General features: G+C 36.2%; 1 protein-coding gene and 1 pseudogene across 1 annotated transcript in view; both read left to right on the forward strand.

Moving 5' to 3' along the window:
• The window catches only part of LOC133183185 (mucin-17-like), a 37,997-nt gene continuing 14,589 nt past the window's right edge, over positions 1–23,408 (forward strand). Inside the window, exons 1-7 of the mRNA XM_061318135.1 lie at positions 1–106; positions 647–856; positions 2,346–2,467; positions 2,664–2,793; positions 9,211–9,354; positions 9,660–9,872; positions 10,959–11,069. Of these exons, the coding sequence (XP_061174119.1) occupies positions 52–106; positions 647–856; positions 2,346–2,467; positions 2,664–2,793; positions 9,211–9,354; positions 9,660–9,872; positions 10,959–11,069 (985 nt within the window). The 5' untranslated portion in view covers positions 1–51. The remainder of the gene's footprint in view (positions 107–646; positions 857–2,345; positions 2,468–2,663; positions 2,794–9,210; positions 9,355–9,659; positions 9,873–10,958; positions 11,070–23,408) is intronic.
• LOC133183958 (uncharacterized) lies at positions 14,576–22,737 on the forward strand (annotated as a pseudogene).

Genomic DNA, 23,408 nt, shown 5'->3' on the forward strand with positions numbered 1-23,408 from the left:
AATAATTATTGTATGATGTTAGCACAGGGTATACACTAATGTGGCCTAATTATGTATATAGTTAAGACTGTTACAATTCTATGTTCATTGTGGACAACACCTTTAGGTATGGAAATTTATTTATCTATTTATCTTGCTTTTGTTGTTGTTCTTAAGTTTGTTTAGGCTTCTGAAATCCTTTCTATCCGCAAACATTGAACCAACTGTAACATTTTATTGATAAACTGAGCCCGATACATAAAAAAATCTAATTAATATTGCACAATTCGATAATCTGAAAATATTACCAAATTAATAAATATAAATGATTATTTTATGAGGATAAGACATTGGCTTCATGATCTGCTTTTCTGTCTGTCCAAAGTATATACTATAGTTGTAATTCTTAGTTAATTGTGGTTAGCATACAACCTTATTCAACGGTATGTTAATGCCCATTACGGGCAACCAATAATTGCGTCTAGATAAAAATTTTGTCGGATACAATTAACCTATACAGATTCAAATTGATAAAAAAAAATCTAAGTTTGGTAAAGGACACTTTAATAACTTTGATAACTTAAGATTAAATGAATCAAAGTCGGTCAAAAATCACTAAGGAATTATAAAATGAGTGGACATTTACATTTTACTTGTATGTACCCAGTTTTCGGTACCAAACAAGAGATATTTCCGCAGTCAGCCTACAGAACGTGGGAGGATGCCGAGTCCAGTTGTAGGAAGGACGGGTTGGGACTCCTTGTAAATGTAGACAAACTGACGTCATCATCATTAACGGAACTGGAGGACAGTATCACAGACCCTGACCCCTACTGGACAGGTGCCTACAGACTCAGCATGTTTTATTGGAACTTTGGTATGTTATCTAAGCTCCATAATTGTATTCTCACTATACCTAATAGACAGGTACAGAGTCAGCGTTTTACTGGAGCTCTGGTACATTTTTCAAGGCTCATTATTGTATTTTCACTACTAGTATAAATACTGGATAGGCGGCTAAAGACAGTGTGTGTTTTATTGAAACTTTGGTACGTGTTTTAGCTCACGATATAGCATTTTCTAAAAAGATGGGAGTGTATTCTCTCTAAAGGATGGGTGATAAGACGGGATGATAATGAAAAACTTTTCCAACTTTTGAAAGATATCTACGCTGGATCCAAAATTATGTCAAAATGAACTAACATATACATCATTAAGTTTAATTGATATCTAATTACAAAGAAAATGATCTTTTGATATCACTGCATAAAGAACAGCATAAAGATACCCGGTTGCCATGGACACACTGTAATAAAAACACATTTAATGTATGTCATTCGTGATATGAGTTATAAGTATTTTTTGGGAAGTGGCCTATGTGCATTCTACTGAACACCGTTTGACCTTTTTGCACTTAAAATTTGAGTTTTAGTTAATTCACTTTAACCTTTACCATATTTTCCCAAATGTAATCATTGCAGTTAATATAATCTTTTTTAATGTAAAATGGTGTGAATAATGTTTTAAACTTTTTGAAAATTCATCCTGAAAATTCATGCACGTAAAAAAAATTGTGTGACCTTTTTGCACTATAAAGTATCATATTAGGGGTATTAAAAATCTAAATGGGCAATAAAGTACTTTCTTGTATCAAGGTTTTTTTTATTACTTTGATGCTGATCGGTCAGAGGTATGGTGTACAAATTCTCCCACGTTTCCAACTGCCCTTAATGTCCTGGCATACATAATCAAGTAGTCAGGGATTCCGTAATTCTATAAGAGAGCATTTTTTTAAAATTCACATTAAGATTTTTATTTCACATATGAATATTTGTATTGTTTGTTTGGTGTTCAACGTCCCTTTCGAGAATTTTTCACTCATATGGAGTCGCCACCACTTGCCGGTGGAGAGCTGCAAATTTTGACCTATGCTGGGCACTTAGGGCCATTGAGCAGTGAAGGATTTTTTTTTTGTGCCAGCACCTACTGCGACACGGGACCTCAGTTTATACGGTCTCATCTGAAGGATCGGTCTTCACGTCCTACAGTGGGATTTGAACCCGCGACGTAAGGATCAACTCCTTACTCCGCGACTCTAAAGCAAACGCTCTAACCACTGTGCTACGCATGCGACTATATGAATGTAAATATAAGAAATTATTGTCTACTTTGTTGGGTATGCCAGCGGCATTAACGACAACTGGAAATGGGATAATTTGTTCATGACGGGCTTAGTTAATAACTAAATTTGGCATCCCCCCCCCCCAAAAAAAAATAGACATGGATTCCTCAATTAACATAATATAAGAGATGTAGATCTTATAAGTCCATAAACTTTATACTTTTACATGATCTTTGTTTTACAGGATGCTACACAATCGACTCTGTAGCAATGTACTTGAAAAACTTAAACCAAAACGAAACAGCGAATTCTGTTGTGCACTGCGCAGTTTTCTGTGGAGAGAAGAGAGATTGGATTGGACTTATGGTATAACATCTTTTATCATGAATTAAGAAGTGTGAGACTAATTAAAGACATACACCCTTCGAAATCCAGTTTTGAGGAAAGGGACTAGTTTTATTGATTTATTACACTTTCATTTCATATTTGTGTTATTGTGTTGTATTTTTAATATTATATGTATGTACATAATTTATTTTTCGCTCTTTTTTAATTATTGCAGAAAGGCTTCTGCTACTGCCTAGATATTGTTTCCCAAGTCTCTTTAGAAGTTTCACAATGTACCATCCCATGCCCAGGACACAAACGAGACGCATGTGGTGATGAACAAGCTATGTCGGTCTATAAACTGCGTGAGTTGTCAATATTGTGCAGTTTATTAATATATTTCGCAGTTTATATTATTTATAGTATGAAATAATGCTACATACTCGCGTTTCTGTCCGAATCACAAATTCAGACGTAATTTATCTCAGATTCGCCAGCTATAAATGCAAACAAGTCGCGAAGTAACACAGTAGTCGGCAATTTTATCAATATAAAGGTGAAAATAAATGAGAAACAGGCATAAATCCAACCAGTAAGCGAAGCGAGCGAGAAATATGATGACAAAGAATTTTCCCGATTTTCTCTCATTCGCTATTTAACTACAATCAAACATCACATCTGTAGTGTTAATTAATTCTAGACATTTTTTAACTTTCAGTTACCCCAAACATTCATTTCATTCCTTTTTTTTTTGTTCATTGATCTCTTTCTTAACCATCCGCCATTGAAAATGTGTGACGTCACTTAGCGATTGGAATCATTACCTTCCTGTCGATTCGTTCGTTACGCTCGCGAAGCTCACTGGTAGGATTTATGCCAGCTCACTGGTAGGATTTATGCCTGTATCTCATTTATTTTCACCTTTTTGATAAAACTGCAGACTCTTGTGGACGTAATCTGGTAGGGACGTTGAACCAAACCAAAAAACTAGGTGTGTTTGTGAAACACTGATGCCCCCGTATCGCAACTTATAGCAAAGGTTAAACTTTCTCAAATGCATATCAAAAATGTTGGTATCCAAAATAAGTGCTTGTCTTGAGGAATATACCTTTGAAATATGAAAGCCCTAGAAGCAACCATTGAATAGATATGGAAAAAATTAAAGTTTTCAAAAGTATGTCAAACATCAAGGTCAAGCTCAAAAATTAATGATGCCCAAGGAATTGCCTTCTCACAAGAAATACACATGTGAAATATGAAAGCCGTAGTACCAATCTTTCAAAAGTTATGGCCAAGGTTTAAGTTTTTTAAAAGTAGGTCAAACTCCAAGGTCAAGGTCAATGAATTACAATTGTTGGTATTAAAAGGAAGGTCTTGTCACAAGGAATAGGCCTTTCAAATGTGAAAGCCCTAGCACCAACCGTTCAAAAGTTATGTCCAAGGTTTAAATTTTCCAAAAGTAGATCAAACTCCAAGGTCAATGTCGATGGTATCCAAACGAAGGTCTTGTCACAAGAATTACATATGTGAAGTATAAAAGCCCTAGCACCAACCGTTCAAAAGTTATGGCCAAGGTTAAAGTTTTTCAAAAGTAGGTCAAACTCCAAGGTCAATGGGTCAAAGTTGTTGATGTCCTAAGGAAGGTCTCGTCATAAGGATTACATATGTGAAGTATGAAATCTCTAGCAACAACCGTTCAAATGTTATGGCCAAGGTTAAAGTTTTCCAAAAGTAGGTCAAACTTCTAGGTCATGGTCAAAGGGTCAAAGTTATCCGAAGGAAGATCTTGTCACAAGGATTACATATGTGAAGTATGAAAGCCCTAGCATCAACCGTTATGGCTAAGGTTAAAATTCAGTAAAATTTTTCAAAACTGGGTCAAACTCCAAGGTCAAAAGGTCAAATATGACAGTACCCAAAGAAAGGTCTTGTCACAAGGAATACACGTGTGAAATATGAATGCCATAGCTCCAGCCAATCAAAAGTTATGGGCAATGTTAAAGTTTTTGCGGACAAACAGACAGCTAGACGGAAGGACAGGGCAAAAACTATATACCCCGAATCTTTGATACAGAGGCATAAAAAACAACAAAACAGAAAAAAATCAAGAAATACCTATAAAACATACAGCACTTGTATGTTCTAAAACAGGAGGTGGGTGGGTAAGATTAAACACAAAATTTCCGTATCCTTACCAAATTCTAGGATGATCGAAAAATGAAATAATGAACAACTTCGCAAAAAAAAAAAAAAAAACTAAAATCGGACTTCAATCCTTGGTTGCGCATGCATGAAAGTATAGAGGGAAAATTAATATCCATAAATTTTAAAATATGAGTCAAATGGTAGTTGGTAGGTAAGGTGTATGAGCTAAGTATATTTTGTAAATTTTGTCCATGTAAGTGAGGTACACAAGTTTTTGTCCATTTTCGGAGATGAAACAAAGATTCTCATCAGACCAGAAAAAATTCTAGCTAAAACTACTGATGTATATTTCCAACATTTGAAGCAGAAGAATTACGATCAATTTACTATTGGACTATATTAGACGTTCTTCACTCCGACAAGAGAAACGAACACACTATGCTTAGTTGTGATAAACTATTCATCCACTGTCAACAGGGTTGAGACCATGCCAAGTAATTCAGGTCATGATGTCTGTTGTGTTTGTTGAAGTAGACGTCATACCAGCTAGAATACAACAACGACTTCGTAAAATACCATTGTACACAAAGACAAACTAGGATGAGACCAGGAAAGATATGAAAGAAGCACTAACTGTCATTGAATCCATGAGGAACACTGCACTTCCAACCAATAGCCTCTAGGATCTTTTTCAACATTCACTAGAAGGAAGTGTCAAGGAGCATATAGCAATAAAGCTAGCCAGGACTAAGAATAGTAAATGAATCATAGATTACACGACACGTTCCTGGATTGATAAGAAAAAAAACACGTTACAAGAGAAAATATCAGGAAATACAAAGGATGCTAAATGGGACCAAATTGACGTGCATCTTCAGGAAGATCATGGAGCACATAGTCACTTGAAGAACTATGCTGATTTCAACATCATGTACCCCCTCTAGCATGGTTTCCGTCAAGGCCTTTCATGCAAAACTCACCTTAAAGAGTTCATTGATGCAATCACAATCAACACAAAGGAAAACAGAATAACTGCCTTATTATGGACTTCTCAAAAGCATTTTATAAGGTGAGGCATACCAAGCCTCTTTCTTTACTCCTCACTAAAAAAATATTTACAGCAGTGAAGGAGAAACTTCAGGAGTACTGTGCAACAGTATATTTGAGAAGTGGTATAAATTAGATGTGGATAGTTAAAAATTCTGAGGAACTTTTGAAAAATTTGAAATCACAAAATTTTACCAAAATCAATAACATAATTTTAAACTTACCGTAACGACTTTTCAACTCTATATACATCCATTCCCCACCATAAATTAAAGTCCAGGCTTTTTTACATCATTGACAGCTGCTTTTTCAATAAAGATGGAACTCGTAAATTTACTTACCTTGTCATTGGTCATTTGCAAAATTATTTTGTTAATAACATTCTGATTGTACACACAAGTTCTCTGAAGTTGATATTAAAAATATGCTTCAGTTTCTGATTGACAATATCTATGTGGTTTTTTGGGGAACCAGATCTTCCAACAATCTGTTGGAATTCCCATGGATACGAATTGCGCCCCGTTGTTAGCAGACTTATTTTTGTATTCATATGAAGCAGAATTTATTCATAATCTTATGCATGAGAAAAAGAAATCTCTTGCTGTGGCCTTCAACTCGACATTTAGATATATCGACGACGTATTATCAAATTACAATAGTTATTTCCCTTCGTATATCGACACGATATATCCCAGTGAGCTTGAAATAAAAGATACCAAAGAGTCTGACACATCTGTTAATTTTTGGATATTTTACTAGAAAAAGACATCAATGGTAGTCTAACATCCAAACTTTATGATAAACTTGATGACTTTAACTTTTCAATAGTCGATTTCCCTTACTTACGCAGCAATATACCCTTATCACCAGCATATGGGGTGTATATCTCTCAGTTGATTCGATACGCAAGAGCGAGGTAAGTTTTTGAAAAACAAGTTGATGAAACAAGAATATCAACAGTCTCGTTTAAAGTCATCATTTCGTAAGTTCTATGTTCGATACAATGACCTTGTCAGCAAATACAATCTATCATTAAGTCATATGCTGACTGACGTTTTTCATACTAATTGTTAGGCCACTATTTACACACTGAATTGTCGACAGATTTTTCCGATATTTACCGATCATTACAAGGAGCACACGGCGGGCGTGACCGGTCGGCAGGGGATGCTCACTCCTCCATGGCACCTGATCCCACCTTTAATGTTTCAGAGGTCCTTGTTTGTTCTCTCCTGATTTGTATTGTTTGAATGGACGTTTGAGCTTGAATACTGTTCGTTATCTCCATATTTCAAAGTCTTCAGAAACATTTTGGAAATAAAAGACCAAACAATGGACCCAAAGTTTCCTTACCAACTGAAAGCAAAGTGTAGTCGTGGAAGGGGATTCATCTGAAGAGGTGTCAGTAGACTCTGGTGTGTCGCAAGGTTCAGTCCTCGAATCGAGTCTGTTTCTCTTTTATTTCAAGGACATGCCGGATGGTCTTTCATCGACCGTATGACTCTTTGCTGATGATACCTTGGCAAACATGACTATCGCCTTAAGTACGGATTCAGAGAAAGCTGCAGGACAACCTGAACCAATTCGCAAACTGGTAAAATAAATGGCTCATGAAGTTCCACCCAGAAAAATGTAATGTGCTTACCATCACCAGGAAACGTAGAATCATCAAGAAGAACTATATTCTACACGGCTATCAATAAGACCATATTCCTTCAGCAAAATATCTTGGCGTTGCCATCTTGTCAGACGAAGTGGAGTTAGGACCATAAATATAACATATGCACATAAATAACATCTGTGCTAAGGCAAACAGCAGCATTGGCTTTCTCAAAAGAAACATTTACATCAGCAAAATTAACATTAATATAATTAACATAATTCAATTAACATAATTAACAAAATTAATATAATTCAAGAGAAAACTTATACTAAGTAAATCATTACAACGACCAACAGTTGAGTATGCCAGTGTGGCTTGAAATCCTCATCAAAAGTCAGATATTCAAAAGATTGAAATAATTCAGAGAAGAGCAGCCCGGTATGTCCACAATAGATATCACAACACTTCCTCCGTGACCGAGATGCTCAGTCATCTGGAATGGCCATCACTGGAAGAGAGGCGAAGGATAGCCAGCCTTAGTGTCATGTACAAGCTGGTTAACAACAAAGTTCAGATTGACACTAGCAAGAAACTTAGCACTCAAGACAGAACATCTAGAAACAACAATACTCTGGCATTCCAAATACCTTCATGCCGAACTTCAGTGAGGAAGGAATCATTCTACCCACGTACCATCAGGGAGTGGAATGCACTTCCTAACTCTACTGTAATGACCCTGAGCCTTGACTTCTTCAAGGCTCGTCTCCGTCAGTAAGCCTCCAGCTGTTAGTCCTTAAAAAAGAATGTTTTTGTCTATGTTACTGTGTGTAACTTCAAATGAACTCATGACCTGCCAGGCAAATAGGAGAGACTGAAATCCCTACTACCTCTATAGAAAAAAACATCAATCAGATGTAATGTCAATAAGTGCAATTTTCCAAAAATCACCAACCACAATAGTAATTCAGATAATGAATCCATAAATATTCTTCACTTGCATAAAAAGTTTGACTTTTTTGTATCTTTAACATATTTAGCAATAAAGTATTTGTTGATTACGTGAATAACGATAAACGAGTAATATCAATTTGAAAAATTAGCATTAATGAGGTAAACAATTTACCCAATTAACTTTGTGCACTACAGATTGATATTTGCTTTGCCGTCCAAATGATGCATGTTTGTACTCATTAAAAGCTTCTGATGCAATTTCACACTGAAAGATAAAGAATTGTTGGCAATGCTTGATCGCCATTGTATTCATTTCCAGTTTAAGCCTTATCCCATAACTACAGTGTAATCCTTTTTCTATTTCCTCAATTCTACAATTGAGCTGTAAAAAGACTGCCTAGTATTCTATGGCAAAACAAAACAACATCATATTTTCTTTTTTTTATTACCTAAACGTACCATAAGTGTTGGCCTTGTTATTTCTGACAATGAAGTCGCTAGAACGTTAAGCAATTTTAATGAACGCCACAAAGTTTTATTTGTCAATACATTCTATTTGCTGATATTTTTTTCAGGTTCTGTATGACATGTTTTCATTTAGAATTGTTAGATGGAGCTGCAACTTTACATGTTTTTACACAGATTTTTCATTGCGCTCACTTTCATAGAAATTCAGATCAAAACGAACAGTAACACAGATTGTTTCATACAATTAAACTTCATTTTCCATGGTGACTTACTTAAAATTATTTTATTAATTTTATTTTAAAGACTGAACAATTGTAATGGTATATGCAAAGTATTTCGCTACGTTTTAAATAGCTTAATAGTAACGGGTCATCATCTAAAGAGGAAATTAATCAGCTGTTGATTTCATCCTAAAGATAATTAACTGACATCCGTCTGGACTGTACGAAATGATTTAAAGTAGGGAGTGTCCTTGTGGTACCCTTTGAGAATCTTTTAAAATCATTTAACTAAATAAATCTCATAAGACATATAAAGTAATGGATCTATAATCGTTTATGATTTGCAGTAAACGAAACAGAGATAGCAGATGACATAGCTAAGGAGCAACTGAAGGACAACCAATTATGCACTTACCTAGAAATCAACGCTGGCAGAATAGCATGGAAGGTGGACGACTGCTCGCAGCAGAAGATGGTCCTCTGTCAAAACAGTACAACTTTTTGTCATCACGCTATTTACGTTTTTGTCCCTTCAATATAATCTTTGTTTGAATCCGTTATCCAATTTCCATTTCAGTTGTAACAAAACCATTGATACAAAGGAAATAATAATTTTAAAAATGTTGTAGATATTTAAAAATATAGCATTGGATACCTGTAAATGGTACTGGAAATCGGATTTTTTTCTCACATATGTGAATTTATGTCATGCAATATGTTAATGATTGGTCTACACTCTATCTTTTTGTCATCATAGTATTAAAATTATGCAATAAACAAAGCTTTTTCCAAACAGGGACTGACACTGGGACAGAATTCAGAAATCCACACTATACTCGAAAAGACTGGGACACAGCTCACCAGGACTGCCGGGATAAAAAACTGGAGATGGCGGTGATCACCCGTAATGATACAAATAAGCCTCCATTTAACAGGTTGTCTCCAAGTACAAAAATAGATGTGTGGATTGCCCTGTATAGACACGTTTTAGATCGCTGGACAGACATAGGTATGCATGCATATAATGCACTTATTGGTAACTTGGTCGTAAGTGGGCCAAAGGACAGGCTAATTTTGCAGGGTGTCATAACCAGCAAAAGATTTTACTTATAACATTATAAGATACCCCCATTCCAGTTAAAAAAAACCCGATATATCGATGGGTCATTGGACGGGAGTTGTTCGGTTATGGTCGGTAAACAAAATCAGTCAGGAGAAGGGAGTTGTTCGGTTATAGTCGATAAACAAAATATGTTTTTACCATTCTACAGAAACAGGCACGTAGCAACGGGGGGGGGGGGGCTCCCCCCCCCCACTTTTTTTACTTTATGAAATGTTAATTGAAAGGCCGTTTGCCCCACCCCACCCCCACCCCAACTTTTGTTGTAGAATAGTGAAATAAGGGTTTTGTAGTAGTGTATGAATAAAATTTGGTCACATGTAAAAATCAAGTACGTATTATCTTTCATTTTGTTACTGCGACATATCGACATAGGTAGCAACCTATTCCTTGCCAAGCGTTGGTGGTTCGAAATGAAAGATGTGGGTCTTTCGGATGAGACCTTAAAAACAGAGGCAGACGTTGACACGCTTAGATCCCTCACAGCTTAATGGCCATGAGTGCCGAGTAAAGGTCTAAATTTGAAGCCCTTTACCAGCATCCGGAAGTGTCTCTGGTGAAATAATCTTGCACGGACGTAAAACCACAATCAATCTATGATTCTGTAACAGGACTTGGGAAATGGCTTTCTTTTAGGCTCGGAAATTTCCTCAAGTCCGATGATGTCCTTCTTCCTTCCTTTGTTTTTGTTTTGTTTTTTTTGTTTTGTTTTTTTTTTTGGGGGGGGGGGGGAGGGGGGTTAATATAGGCAATGTTATCACGTAAATTTAACAGCTGATAACTCAAAGGGAGGAGGTCAGCATATCCTAACCCTGGCTGGATCCGCCCACGCTTTCATAAAGGGTTTGAAACGTTTTGCAAATAAAAGATGCTATTATCATCTTCAGTTTTAGCTGTTATATATACATGTATATTAAATTTTTTTTATATAATTTTACGAATGTAAACAGTTTTGAAATATATTGGTTGTTGTAGATATGAAGGACAATCCCCAAAACTGCCTGGCCATTGAAAAAAATAATTTTGGAGTTCTTGACAGAACCTGGCAGCCATGCTCCACCCAAAATAAATATGTCTGTCTCAGTGGTAAGATATTATCGTATTCGCGAAATCTGAGTCAATAACTTAAGTCAGTTTGTACTGGCTGATCTGAGTCAATAGCTGAAGTCAGTTTGTACTGGCTGATCTGAGTCAATAGCTGAAGTCAGTTTGTACTGGCTGATCTGAGTCAATAGCTGAAGTCAGTTTGTACTGGCTGATCTGAGTCAATAGCTTAAGTCAGTTTGTACTGGCTGATCTGAGTCAATAGCTTAAGTCAGTTTGTACTGGCTGATCTGAGTTTGTTCTTCGCCAATTATGCCTCCTGTAATTTTATCTCTGTATAATCAATACCCATTTTCGCATGGTATACTTGTAAAGCATTTATACTAAGTGTAGTCTCTGGTGTAATGGCGATATATATGGTGCACAGCTTCCTTTTCTAGAGAAAACGTGTCGCTGTCAGCACCCACGCTAGGAAGATCCGCTTTTTTTAATAGAAGTTGTGATGACCACTAGCACCCTACCCTTAAAATTTCAGACCACTTCACACAATTTTGAATTTCGAACTGCGTTCTAGAATGCAGCCGTTTTTGAATTGCGAACTGCGTTCCAAAATCTTATTGCCCGCTAGGGATCGAACTCAGGATCCCGAGAACGTTCAAAGCGCTACCGACTACGCCACAGAAACCGCTATATTATGACACTTTTTTTACAATATAAAAGATAGTTTAATATGTTTGAAACAAAACATGAAAAGAATAAATATAATTTCCAAAAGATTGATATCACCGACAAAGAATTTTTTTGAATTTTTTTTTTAGATTAAACAAAAGCAACGTTACATAAAGTGGTACTTCGGAGTCATTAAAACGCTTTTTGTTACAACGCTTGATTAAAGAATGTTCTGTCCATTATGTGAAAACCGTAACTATTATTTCGACAGAGTACATCCATATCATTATATATTCAATTCAATTTCGTTAGCCATACACGCAGGTAATCCTTTCCTCTTGTAATTGAAACATAGTATGTCAAATGTATCAGGCGCGGATCCAGGAATTTTTTCCAGGGGGGTCCACCCCAGTCAAAAAAAAAATTCCAATCCAGAAATTTCTTGACAAAAAAAAAAAACGCGTTAAAGTCTATTTCAAAATGTTTGTTGAAACAAAAGAAATTTTTCGTGGTGATTTCCACGTTTTCTAGGGGGGTGGGGGGTCCAATGCCATTTTTACCTTGCTTTAGCATATACTTTAATAACTCTGTAAATTCCGGGGGACGGGGGGTCCGGACCCCCGACAACCCCCCCCCCTTCTAGGTCCGCGCATGTGTATTATTTGGAAGTTTGACAGACAATTAAAGAATTTCCCAGGTCTAGAAGTACTACACAATTATTGCTGTTTTTATATTTTAAATGAGGTAAAATAAGGTTGCTGAATCATCTTATTTTACCCCCCAAAATTATTTTGTTAAGATGGTTCTATACATCAATAATATGGCATGTCAAATGTTGCAGTATTCGATCTTTTCCATTGTATAATTTTCGATTTGTATTGTATAATTTTTCATTTGTATTGTATAATTTTTCATTTGTATAATTTTAATTTTATTCTCTAATTTTCGATTTGTATTGTATAATTTTTCATTTATATAGTATAATTCTTATTTGCATTCTATAATTTTCCATTTGTATTCTATAATTTTCCATTTGCATTGTATAGTTTCTTATTTGTATTGTAAAATTTCTTATTTGTATGCGATAATTTTTCATTTGTATTGTATCCGAGGATTGTTTGTTTGTTACGTTACGAAGATTTCATTCCTGTGTCGGGTTGAAAACGAGCGAGATGTTCCGGGTGCTCAAAGCAAACTGGGCTCATATGTATTTGCGTGCATGTTAGAGGACGGTCATTGGATTTTAAAAAGGGGGGGGGGGGCTTTCAGATGACAAATAAATAATCTGTCCTTAGAAATGTTGACTGAGAAAATAAATAAATTGACCTTGAGTGGTGGTACAGTGTACCAACCACCCACCAACCCACCCCTTTCCAAAGAAACTGAATTTTCGGGTTTGGGCAGATTCTTTTTCTTTTCCTTTTTCTCCTTGTCTCAGGTCATATTGGAAATAAATATTCTCTCCTTCGAGAGAACGAAAATAAATAATCGGATTCGGACCCCCCCCCCCCTTCGAGAATCAAATGGTCGTCCCTTAGCATGCACGCAAATAGAAGAGCCCAGTAGAGTGCGAGGACGGAATTGTGGGAAGGGTTCCAGACTAAGTTTGTGTTGGGCACCTGACACACCCCGATCGTTTTGAACACTTTATACTTTTTACTTCGTAACGAAATAAATTAACAATCCTCGGATACAATACAAATAAAAAAAATATACAATACAAATGATTTTTTTTACAATACAAATGGAAAATATAGAATACAAATATAGAATACAAATAAATGTTATACAATCCAAATGGAAAATTATAGAATCCAAATGGAAAATTATAATACAAATAAAAATTATACGATACAAATGGAAAATTATACAATACAAATAAAAATTATACAATACAAATAAAAATTATACAATACAAATAAAAATTATACAATACAAATAAAAATTATACACTACAAATGGAAAAGATCGAATATTTGCAACTTTTGACATGCCAAACAATGAGGTTAAAGTCACTTTCTTTGCATGGATTCGTTTCTAAAAGTAGACTCAAAATTCAAAAATTAAAAAAAAATCCAAAGTATTAAACTTTAATTTTTTTTGTATAAAAGAATCATTCATATTAAAGAAACTCCTACTTTTTCAAATTCCAATGCTTTATGCTTTAATTCGTATGTATATACTCTGATTACTTATTCTCTCCATACTTCGGAGGGCGCTTGAGGCATGTATTTATCAAAGGTTCGAATAACACGTGTTCGTGTTTATTTATATCTGAAATCTATTGGCTGTAATACTGGTCACCTTGTCAGGTGACATTTAAATATTCATTGCACGGGTTTTAACTGACTGCTGTTAGCGTTGAAAGTTCTATGGCCATTCGAAGGCTCTTTTCAGTGCAGATAACACGTCTTTTTTCACTCTCTATTTCCACGTAATTTGGGCGATTCGGGCGATGAGCTGACTTTAGATACAGATAAATTACCAAAAGACAGCACAGGATGGATTTCTTCATGGTAAATCTTGGACATTGTTAAACTCTTCACGGGAGTAATACAGTCTCAGTTCAAAACTTTCTCGGGCAGTTAAAAACGGAACAGCCCGAGTCTATTTCGAAGAAACTCAAGAAAATTCTCTACACAAGATAAAGTCCGAAGGTAACCGAATTCAGTTCGAATTTAATGCCGAATTGTTAGAGGGCTTAGAGAAGCTGGAGTCAAGAGCCTTTGACTTGAAGGATTCTGAATCATTGAAAATTAATTCCGACTTAAGTAAAAAATTGAAAACGCGTCACAAACATATACGCATAGCTGATTCCTCTCCGGCCGGGTGGAAAACTGTCAACGAATACCAAAGTAACGAGATAGCAGACAACTATGATGACGAAAAGAAGATTCGCAGCGCCGAAAACAGGGCCCTCAGACACCAGAAGTAAAACAAGAGATTTCAGCCTTATGGGACACAAAAAACGCCACCAGCGGCAGCAGCGGGATCTCCAGCTCAAATGGCTTTTCCTTGGGTTTCTAGTACTTTTCAGCCCCTTCCTGCATTTCAACAGCAGCAACAACAGCCATTTCTCTATGGCCAGGGCAGAAACAAGCAGTCAAGGAGACAGCCTATGCCATACGACGTTTGTTTCAAGTGTTTTGCAACAGGGCACTGGAAGTCCAACTGCCCAAAGGGAAAGACCACTCAAAATCAATGATAAGTATACAGGTTATTTGACTTGTAATCACGAAAAGATTCAAAAGAGTAAAACGGAAAGTAGTATAAAACACAGTTTAAAAAGACATTACAGTAAATGGGAAGAAATTAGGGTTTTTCCTTATATTTTGAAAGTCTGGTTATGAAATTCCTTTTATTTCCGTTACACCGTCTATGATTTTTCAAAATAACAAATCTGCAGGAATTAACGCTGACTTTGTCTCATCAGAAATATCCCAGTTAATTAAGACAGGTTGTGTTGTAGAAGTTACATACAGATCATATATTAAAAGCCCTCTCAGCGTCGCGGAAAACAGGTCAAAAAAGAGACAGATACTAGATTTGAGTCGACTGAATAATTATGTGAAATATGAGAAGAAAGTTTGAAGATTGGAAAACAGCCCTGGATTATTTTGAAATAGATTGTTATTGTCTAAAATTCGATCTCAAATCTGGCTATCACCATATAGATATTTCTGAAAGTTTCCATATCTCGGGTTCTCATGGAACGACAAGTATTACTGTTATACCGTGCTCCCGTTTGGTTTGTCATCCGCTCCATTCATTTTTACAAAATGCCTAAGACCTATTGTTAAATTCTGGAGAAAGAGGGGTATAAAAATAGTACTTTACCTAGATGACTGTTTTGTGTTTGCCCCATCTAAATAGGAATGTTTTTTCAGTTTCTGAATTCATTCAAAAGAGTTTGTCAGAATTTGGGCTACTTATTAATTTTGAAAAATCTGTATTTTACCCTACCCAGAATTTAGAATGGTTAGGAATTTCTTGGGATTCAAAGTCATTTTCTATTTCAGTGCCCACGTCTTGACGACACAGTCGCTTCTTTGCAGAAACTAGTGAAGAGTTTTCCTAAAGTGACGGCCAGAGAGTTGGCAAGAGTGGTCGGAAAGATTAGGTCAATGTCACCAGTATTGGGAAACATATGTAGTATAATGACCAGATTCTGTTCTATAGAGATAGCATCTAGAAAGTCATGGGACGATGTTATTGTATTCACACACAAGAACGAAGTTCTAAATGAATATAAATTTTGGTTACAATGTATTTACTCAGAAAAAAACAAGGTACTTACACATACCTACAAAGAAAAGTGTCATCATTTACTCCGATGCGAGTAGTCTAGCATCAGGAGCTTACACTGTTGAAGTTGATTCAAAATTTTTTCACTTAATGTGGAAAGAGTTTGAGAAGGGTATGAACTCTTTTTGGAGAGAGCTTCGAGCGATTGATTAGCTTTAGCTTCATTTAAAGATAGTTTGGTGAATAAAGAAGTAAAATGTTTCACTGATAACCAGAGTTCTGTAAAAATTGTTCAGTCTGGTAGTATGAAACATCAATTACAATCTCTTGCTTACAATATTTTCAAGATATGTGTAGAACAGAAAAATTTCAATGGACATACAATGGATTCCCAGACTAGAAAATGATAAAGCTGATTTTCTAAGTAATATCATAGATCACGATGATTGGGGTGTTACTGCAACATTTTTTGAATTCGTTAATTTGTTCGGAACTTTTACTGTTGACAGATTTGCAAATTATAATAATTGTAAGTTGGGACGGTATAATTCAAAATTTTGGAATCCTGGCCCAGAAGCTATTGACTGTTTTACCCAAAACTGGGAACACGAAAACAATTGGTCAGTACCCGCTATTCACTTAGTAGTTCGCGCTATTAAACATCATAGCGGGTTCCAGTAAATGTTCAACCAAGCCTCTATCTTTACTCCTCACTAAGATATTAACAGTGGTGAAGGAGAAACTTCAAGAGTACTGTGCAACAATATATTCGAGAAGTGGTGTAAATCAGATGTGGATACTTAAAAATTCCAAGGAACTTTTGGAAAATTTGAAATCACAAGATTTTACCAAAATCAACAGCTTTAAAACTTACGACTTTTCAACTTTATACACAACCATTCCCCACGATAAATTAAAGTCCAGGCTTTTTGATATCATTGACAGCTGCTTTTTCAATAAAAATGGAACTCGTAAATATACTTACCTTGTCATTGGTCATTTGCAAAATTATTTTGTTAAAAAACATTCTGATTGTACACACAAGTACTCTGAAGTTGACATTAAAAAGATGCTTGAGTTTCTGATTGACAATATCTATGTGGTTTTTGGAGACCAGGTCTTCCAACAATCTATTGGAATTCCCATGGGTACCAATCGCGCCCCGTTATTAGCAGACCTTTTTTTGTATTCATATGAAGCAAAATTTGTCCAAAATCTTGTACGTGAAAAGAAGAAAACACTTGCTGTGGTCTTCAACTCGACATTTAGATATATCGACGACGTATTGTCAATTAACAATGGCTATTTCCATTCTTATGTCGATACGATATATCCTTGTGAACTTGAGATAAAAGATACCACAGAGTCTGACACATCTGTTTCATATTTGGATATTTTACTTGAAAAAGACGTTAATGGTAATCCAACAACCAAGCTTTATGATAAACGTGATGACTTTAACTTTTCAATCGTCAACTTCCCTTACTTATGCAGCAATATACCTTCATCACCTGCATACGGGGTATATATCTCTCAGTTGATTCGATACGCAAGAGCATGCTCTACGTATGTACAATTTCTAAAACGAGGTGAATTATTGACAAATAAGTTGATGAAACAAGAATATCAGTTGTCTCGTTTAAAGTCATCATTTCGTAAGTTCTATGGTCGATACAATGACCTTGTCAGCAAATACAATTTATCATTGAGTCAAATGCTGACTGACGTTTTTGACACTAATTGTTAGGCCATTATTTACACACTGAATTGTCGACGCATTTTTCCGTTATTTCCCGATCATGACAAGGAGCACACGGCGGGTGTGACCGGTCGGCAGGGGATGCTCACTCCTCCATGGCACCTGATCCCACCTCTGATGTTTGGAGGTCCATGTTTGCTCTGCTCCTATTTTGTATTGATTAATGGACTTTTGAGCTTGAATACTGTTCGTTATCTCCATATATTTCATCTAATAGTCTGTAAAGCTTTCGGGGTCCTAATTGTTCCAAACTGGCCCTCCGCTGTTTTTTGACCGTTTATTTTTGATAAAGATATGACGTATAGATGGTATGTTAAAGATGCTTTACTATTCAATGAATGTACAGACATACTTATTCAGGGTGATAACAAAGCATGTTTGTTTGGGTGAAGAAATTTCACTTCTGGGATACTGGCAGTAAAGTTGGACGCAAGGTCTTAAAAACAGAACGCTCAAGTCTGTCGATAAACTCATGTCGAGTTCAGCATGTATATGAGGTGTATTGCAGATGAGCTGGGGCCCTGGTACACCATATTGTTTATATTGGTTAGATGTATTGCAGTTGATATATGGTCCTGATACATCTATTTAGTCGGTATTTAGTCAGTTGATTGAGGATCCTTATACACCATGAGAAGAACTTTGTTCTAGTTTCAAATTAATCTTAAATCAAGAGCAGGGAATACATTAAGTCAATACAGGTACGCATTCAACGCTTTATGTCGATGGTGCGGCGCTTTTCTGCCTTCTATTTCTGCATTACCCACAACGGATGAACACGTGGCTCTATACATAATCTCTATCACTAAAGATTGCAAATCATCAAGCAAAATTCAATTAGCTACACATTCCATAAGCTGGGCCCATCAGCTAGCAGGATAAAAGATCCATGTGAATCTGCTTTAGTGAAATCAACAAAGAAGGGTGCAATAAGAGAGACTTCCAAGCCTGTTGTGAAAAAGGAACCAATCACACCAGATCATTTGAAATTATTGATTCAGAGATTCAAGTCGAATAATTTATATAATATGCGTACTTTGTGTTTGTTAGGTTTCGCAGGGTTCCTCAGATACAGATGGTTTATCCACGCGGAGACCTGAGCCAAGGGTATCAAATTTGGACGACGATTCATATGGAAGGCGTCCGATTATACCTTTTGAAAGTCAAGTCCAAATTGAAGGGGCATTAAGTGTGCCTGATATGATTAGCTCCTAGTGTTAGAGAAGTCAGTGAGCTATTAGGGAATAATGAATCCTCAGTACAAGAGGAGTCTATTGCTGCCCTTGATATTGATAGCAATCAACATAAGTTGGACAGCAACAACAATAGATTTCAGAACTTGATAAATAAAAGTGACGAACATACAAAAACTCTGATATTTTGGCAGTGTTTCCTCTTCAGAGGAAGAAAAGACTGGATTAGTTTTGGACAAAACTCATGAGGAAATCTTGAGAATTGCTGATCCTGAACGCTTGTCTGCTTATAGAGATGAATATAGACAATGTTTTCCTGTTCATCCAGACTCCTCAGCATTTCTACAGGTTCCAGGATTAAATGATATCTTGAAACCAATGTTGAGGAAAAAACTCGGGAATAAAGCCAAAGGTTGGGGAAAAAGTAAGCATTTAATTTCCCAACCTTATAAAATTATTGAAACCCTAGTATATCAGGGACAGATGGCTGCCCGTATGGGTATTATTTCACTAAGCTACATGCAGCAAGCTCTAGGAACATTGCTGAATTCTATAGCCTGTCAGGATGCTCTGGATTATATACTTTGAAAGATATTCACAGCAAAATTATTTCCCTGCCTCTTTTAGAAGATGGTGTTTTTGGCAAGAAATTAGAAGAGAAACTAAAAAAAGGAAAGAGCAGAAAGATTCTCTTAAGGACTTAATTCCAGAGTGGAATTAAAAAAAATCAAAAACGAAAATTTTCAGAAAATGCCCGTGACAACTCTGGAAATTTTAAAAAACCCAGAACTGCTGTTATTCATAACAGAACATCTACTCAGAGATCCAATTTCTCAAGACGGTCTTATGATTACAAACCAAGAGAGGACAATTCAAGAAACACGTCTACGTCTGCTACAGTAGACAAAATTGGTTCCTTTCGGATCCCAAAGAAATCCAGTAAATGACTGGATATTAGAACAGGTAACCAAAATTGCAATGCTTCCCGAGATACCAGTTGGCGGGTCATCTCAAATATTTTCTAGGAAATTGGATTCTTGTAACTCAAGACAGTTGGGAATTGTCAATAATCAAAGAGGGTTACAAACTGGAATTTCTTCAAAAACATCAGTTTCTAGGGGTAAAGAAAACAATGATTCCACAAATACAAAAACATTGTTTGTTAAAAGAGTTGGAAGATTTATTAGGGAAAAAAATGCAATAGAGCCTTTCTCAAATCAGGAGAGTCAAACAGGTTTTTACAGTACATTTTTTCTTGTCCCAAAAAAGGGTGGGAAAATGAGGCCCATCATAAATTTGAGACCCCTCAGCCAGTATCTCAAGAAGCAACATTTCAAAATGGACACTTTAAACAAGGTGTTAAATCTAGTGAAACCAAACGATTGGGCAATTTCAATCGATTTAACAGATGCATATCTACACATTCCAATATTTTCAAAACACCGAAAATTTCTAAGATTTTGTGTAGAAAACCAATGTTTTCAATGGAAAACAATGTGTTTCGGACCAACATCAGCACCTCGAGTTTTCACCAAAATGGTGTTTGTAGTAGCAGCATCTTTGAGAACACACAATATTCGTCTAGTAGTTTACCTAGACGACTGGCTTATAGTAAACCAATCAAAGGAAATGTTATTTCAAGATCGACAGAAGTGCCTGAATCTATTGGTTTCACTAGGTTTCATAATCAACAAAGAGAAATCTTGTCTAGAACTCACTCAGGAAATTCTGTACCTGGGAGCTTTGTTTTTGTTCAGATAAAAAAAATAGTATTTCCATCTCAAGACAGGTTGATAAAATTGGTACAATCAACCCAATTGTTAGGGTCAGAATATATCCAAAGATTTTCTCCAATGGTTGGGAATAGTTGCGTCATGCATAGATCTCATTCCAAATGCTCGCCTTTATATGAGGCCTGTTCAGTTGCATTTACTAAGTTTTTGGAAACCAAGTTCCCTAGATTTGGAGAAAATAATTCCTACTACACAACATCTAATACAACATCTGCAATGGTGGTTATATTCAGTGAACATTTCCAAGGGCAGATCTTTACAAATGGAAGAAATTGGGGTGACAGATGCATCCTTGACAGGGTGGGGGGTCACCTAAACAATCAAATAGTTCAAGGAAATTGGGACAATTGTCACAAAAGTCTTCATATCAATTGTCTAGAGATGGAAGCAGTGTTTTTAACTCTGAAACATTTTCAAAAACAAGTTCAAAACAGAACAGTTTTGATCAGATGCAACAACACAACAGTGGTTCAATACATCAATAAACAGGGAGGAAACAAATCTCCACGTCTTTTTTATCAGACGTGGAATTTGTGGAACTGGGCGATAAGTCAGAATATCAAGCTGAAAGCTGTTCACATAGCAGGAAAATCAAATATTTTGGCAGATCATTTGAGCAGGGTCAAGATCAGACAAACAGAATGGATGCTGAACAAAGAAATTGTTCACAGAATTTTTCAGTTATGGGGTCAAACTCTGATAGACATGTTTGCATCTATTCACAATCGCCAAACTCAAATCTTTTGCACTTAGTTTCCTCACAGCCAAGCATATGCATTGGATGCCCTGACATTATCTTGGAAGGGGTTGTTTCTGTATGCTTACCCTCCGATTTGTCTGATTCCAAGAGTTCTTCAGCACATCAGACAATTCAATTATCAAGTAATTCTGATAGCTCCCTATTGGCCAAGGAGACCTTGGTACACTGATCTACTTCAGCTTTTAATCTCAATACGAAAAAGACTTCCGAACATTCCAAATTTACTTCAACAACCATACACAAAAATTTATCATCCAAATCCAGAAATGTTTCAGCTAACTGCATGGCTTCTATCGACAGAGGTTTCAAAAAGAAAGGGTTTTCTAAAGACACTAGAACCCTTTTGGCAGCAAGTTGGCGATCAGGAACACAAAAAGATTAATCCTGTAAATTCAAGCAGTTCAGTAGCTGGTGAAGTTCAAGGGAAATTGATCCCTATTCAGCCTCTTTAATTGAAGTAGCTAGTTTATTGACAGATCTGTATACCAACGGTCTTCAGTATAGAACTATTGCAGGTTACAGGTCAATGCTGTCCTCAGTACTACCTCCAATAGACAACGTTTCAGTAGGTCAACACCCTTACATCATCAGACTTATCAAAGGAGTCTTCAACTCCAGACCACCAAAAGTTAGACTAGTCCCAGAGTGGGATTTACCAACGGTTCTTGATATGTTGCAAGTTTCTCCTTTTGAACCTATAAAAAGTGCATCTTTGAAACATTTGACATACAAAACTGTTTTTCTGATTGCTATAACTACTTTCAGGAGATGCAGTGATCTACAATCTCACAGACTGGGTGAAGGATTTGTCAATGTTCAGACGAAAAGGAGTTACTTTCGTCAGAGAAGGTTTGGCAAAGCAAGACAGACTCAACCACTTTGGAACAAAAATATTTGTTCCCACATTTTCAGAAAACAAGTTATTGGATCCAAAGAGATCTTTGTTTTTCTATTTGAAGAAAACAGAAGCTCATAAAGAAAAACTTAAAACAGATGGCAATAAATTATTTTTGAGTTTACTTGAGCCACATCAAGCTGTAACTTCTCAGACCATTTCAAAATGGATTGTTCAGACAATACATATGGCTTATGAAAAGAAACAAAAATCAAAAGTGAAAGGACATAGTACAAGAGCAATAAGTCCATCTTGGGCTTTATTTAATGGTGCATCGATTAAATCAATTTTAGATTCTGCAGATTGGAGCCAAGAATCTACTTTTTGTAATTTCTATCTGAGAGATGTAGATGACAGTGTTCCAGTTCTTAAGTGTTTTGTAAATAATTAATTATATGAATACTGTGTAAATAGTTTTTTTTTAGCTCACCTGAGCTGAAAGCTCAAGTTAGCTTTTCTGATCACCCGTTGTCCGTCGTCTGTCCGTCCGTCCGTCCGTCCGTCTGTCCGTCCGTCTGTCCGTCCGTCTGTAAACTTTTCACATTTCCAAATTCTTCTCAAGAACCACTGGGCCAATTTTAACCAAACTTGGTACAAAGTATCCTTGGGTGAAGGGGAGTGTAAATTGTTAAAATAAAGGGCCAAGTCCCCTTGCAAGGGGAGATAATCAAGAAAAGACAAAAATTGGGTGGGGTCATTAAAAAATCTTCTTCTCAAGAACCACTGGGCCAGAAAAGCTGAAACTTATGTGGAAGCATCCTTGGATAGTGTAAATTCTAAATTGTTAAAATCATGACCCCCGGGGGTAGGGCGGGGCCACAATAGGGAATCCAAGTTTTACATTGAAATACATAAGAAAAATCTTTAAAAATCTTCTTCTTAAGAACCAAAGGACCAGAAAAGCTGAAACTTATATGGAAGCATCCTGGGGTAGTGTAGATTCTAAATTGTTAAAATCATGACCCCCGGGGGTAGGGCGGGGCCACAATAGGGAATCCAAGTTTTACATTGAAATACATAAGAAAAATCTTTAAAAATCTTCTTCTTAAGAACCAAAGGACCAGAAA

This window comes from Saccostrea echinata, unplaced genomic scaffold (genome assembly GCF_033153115.1).
Source record: "Saccostrea echinata isolate AGI-Se365-2 ecotype Australia unplaced genomic scaffold, CSIRO_AGI_Sech_v1 ptg000009l, whole genome shotgun sequence".
Taxonomy (NCBI): domain Eukaryota; kingdom Metazoa; phylum Mollusca; class Bivalvia; order Ostreida; family Ostreidae; genus Saccostrea; species Saccostrea echinata.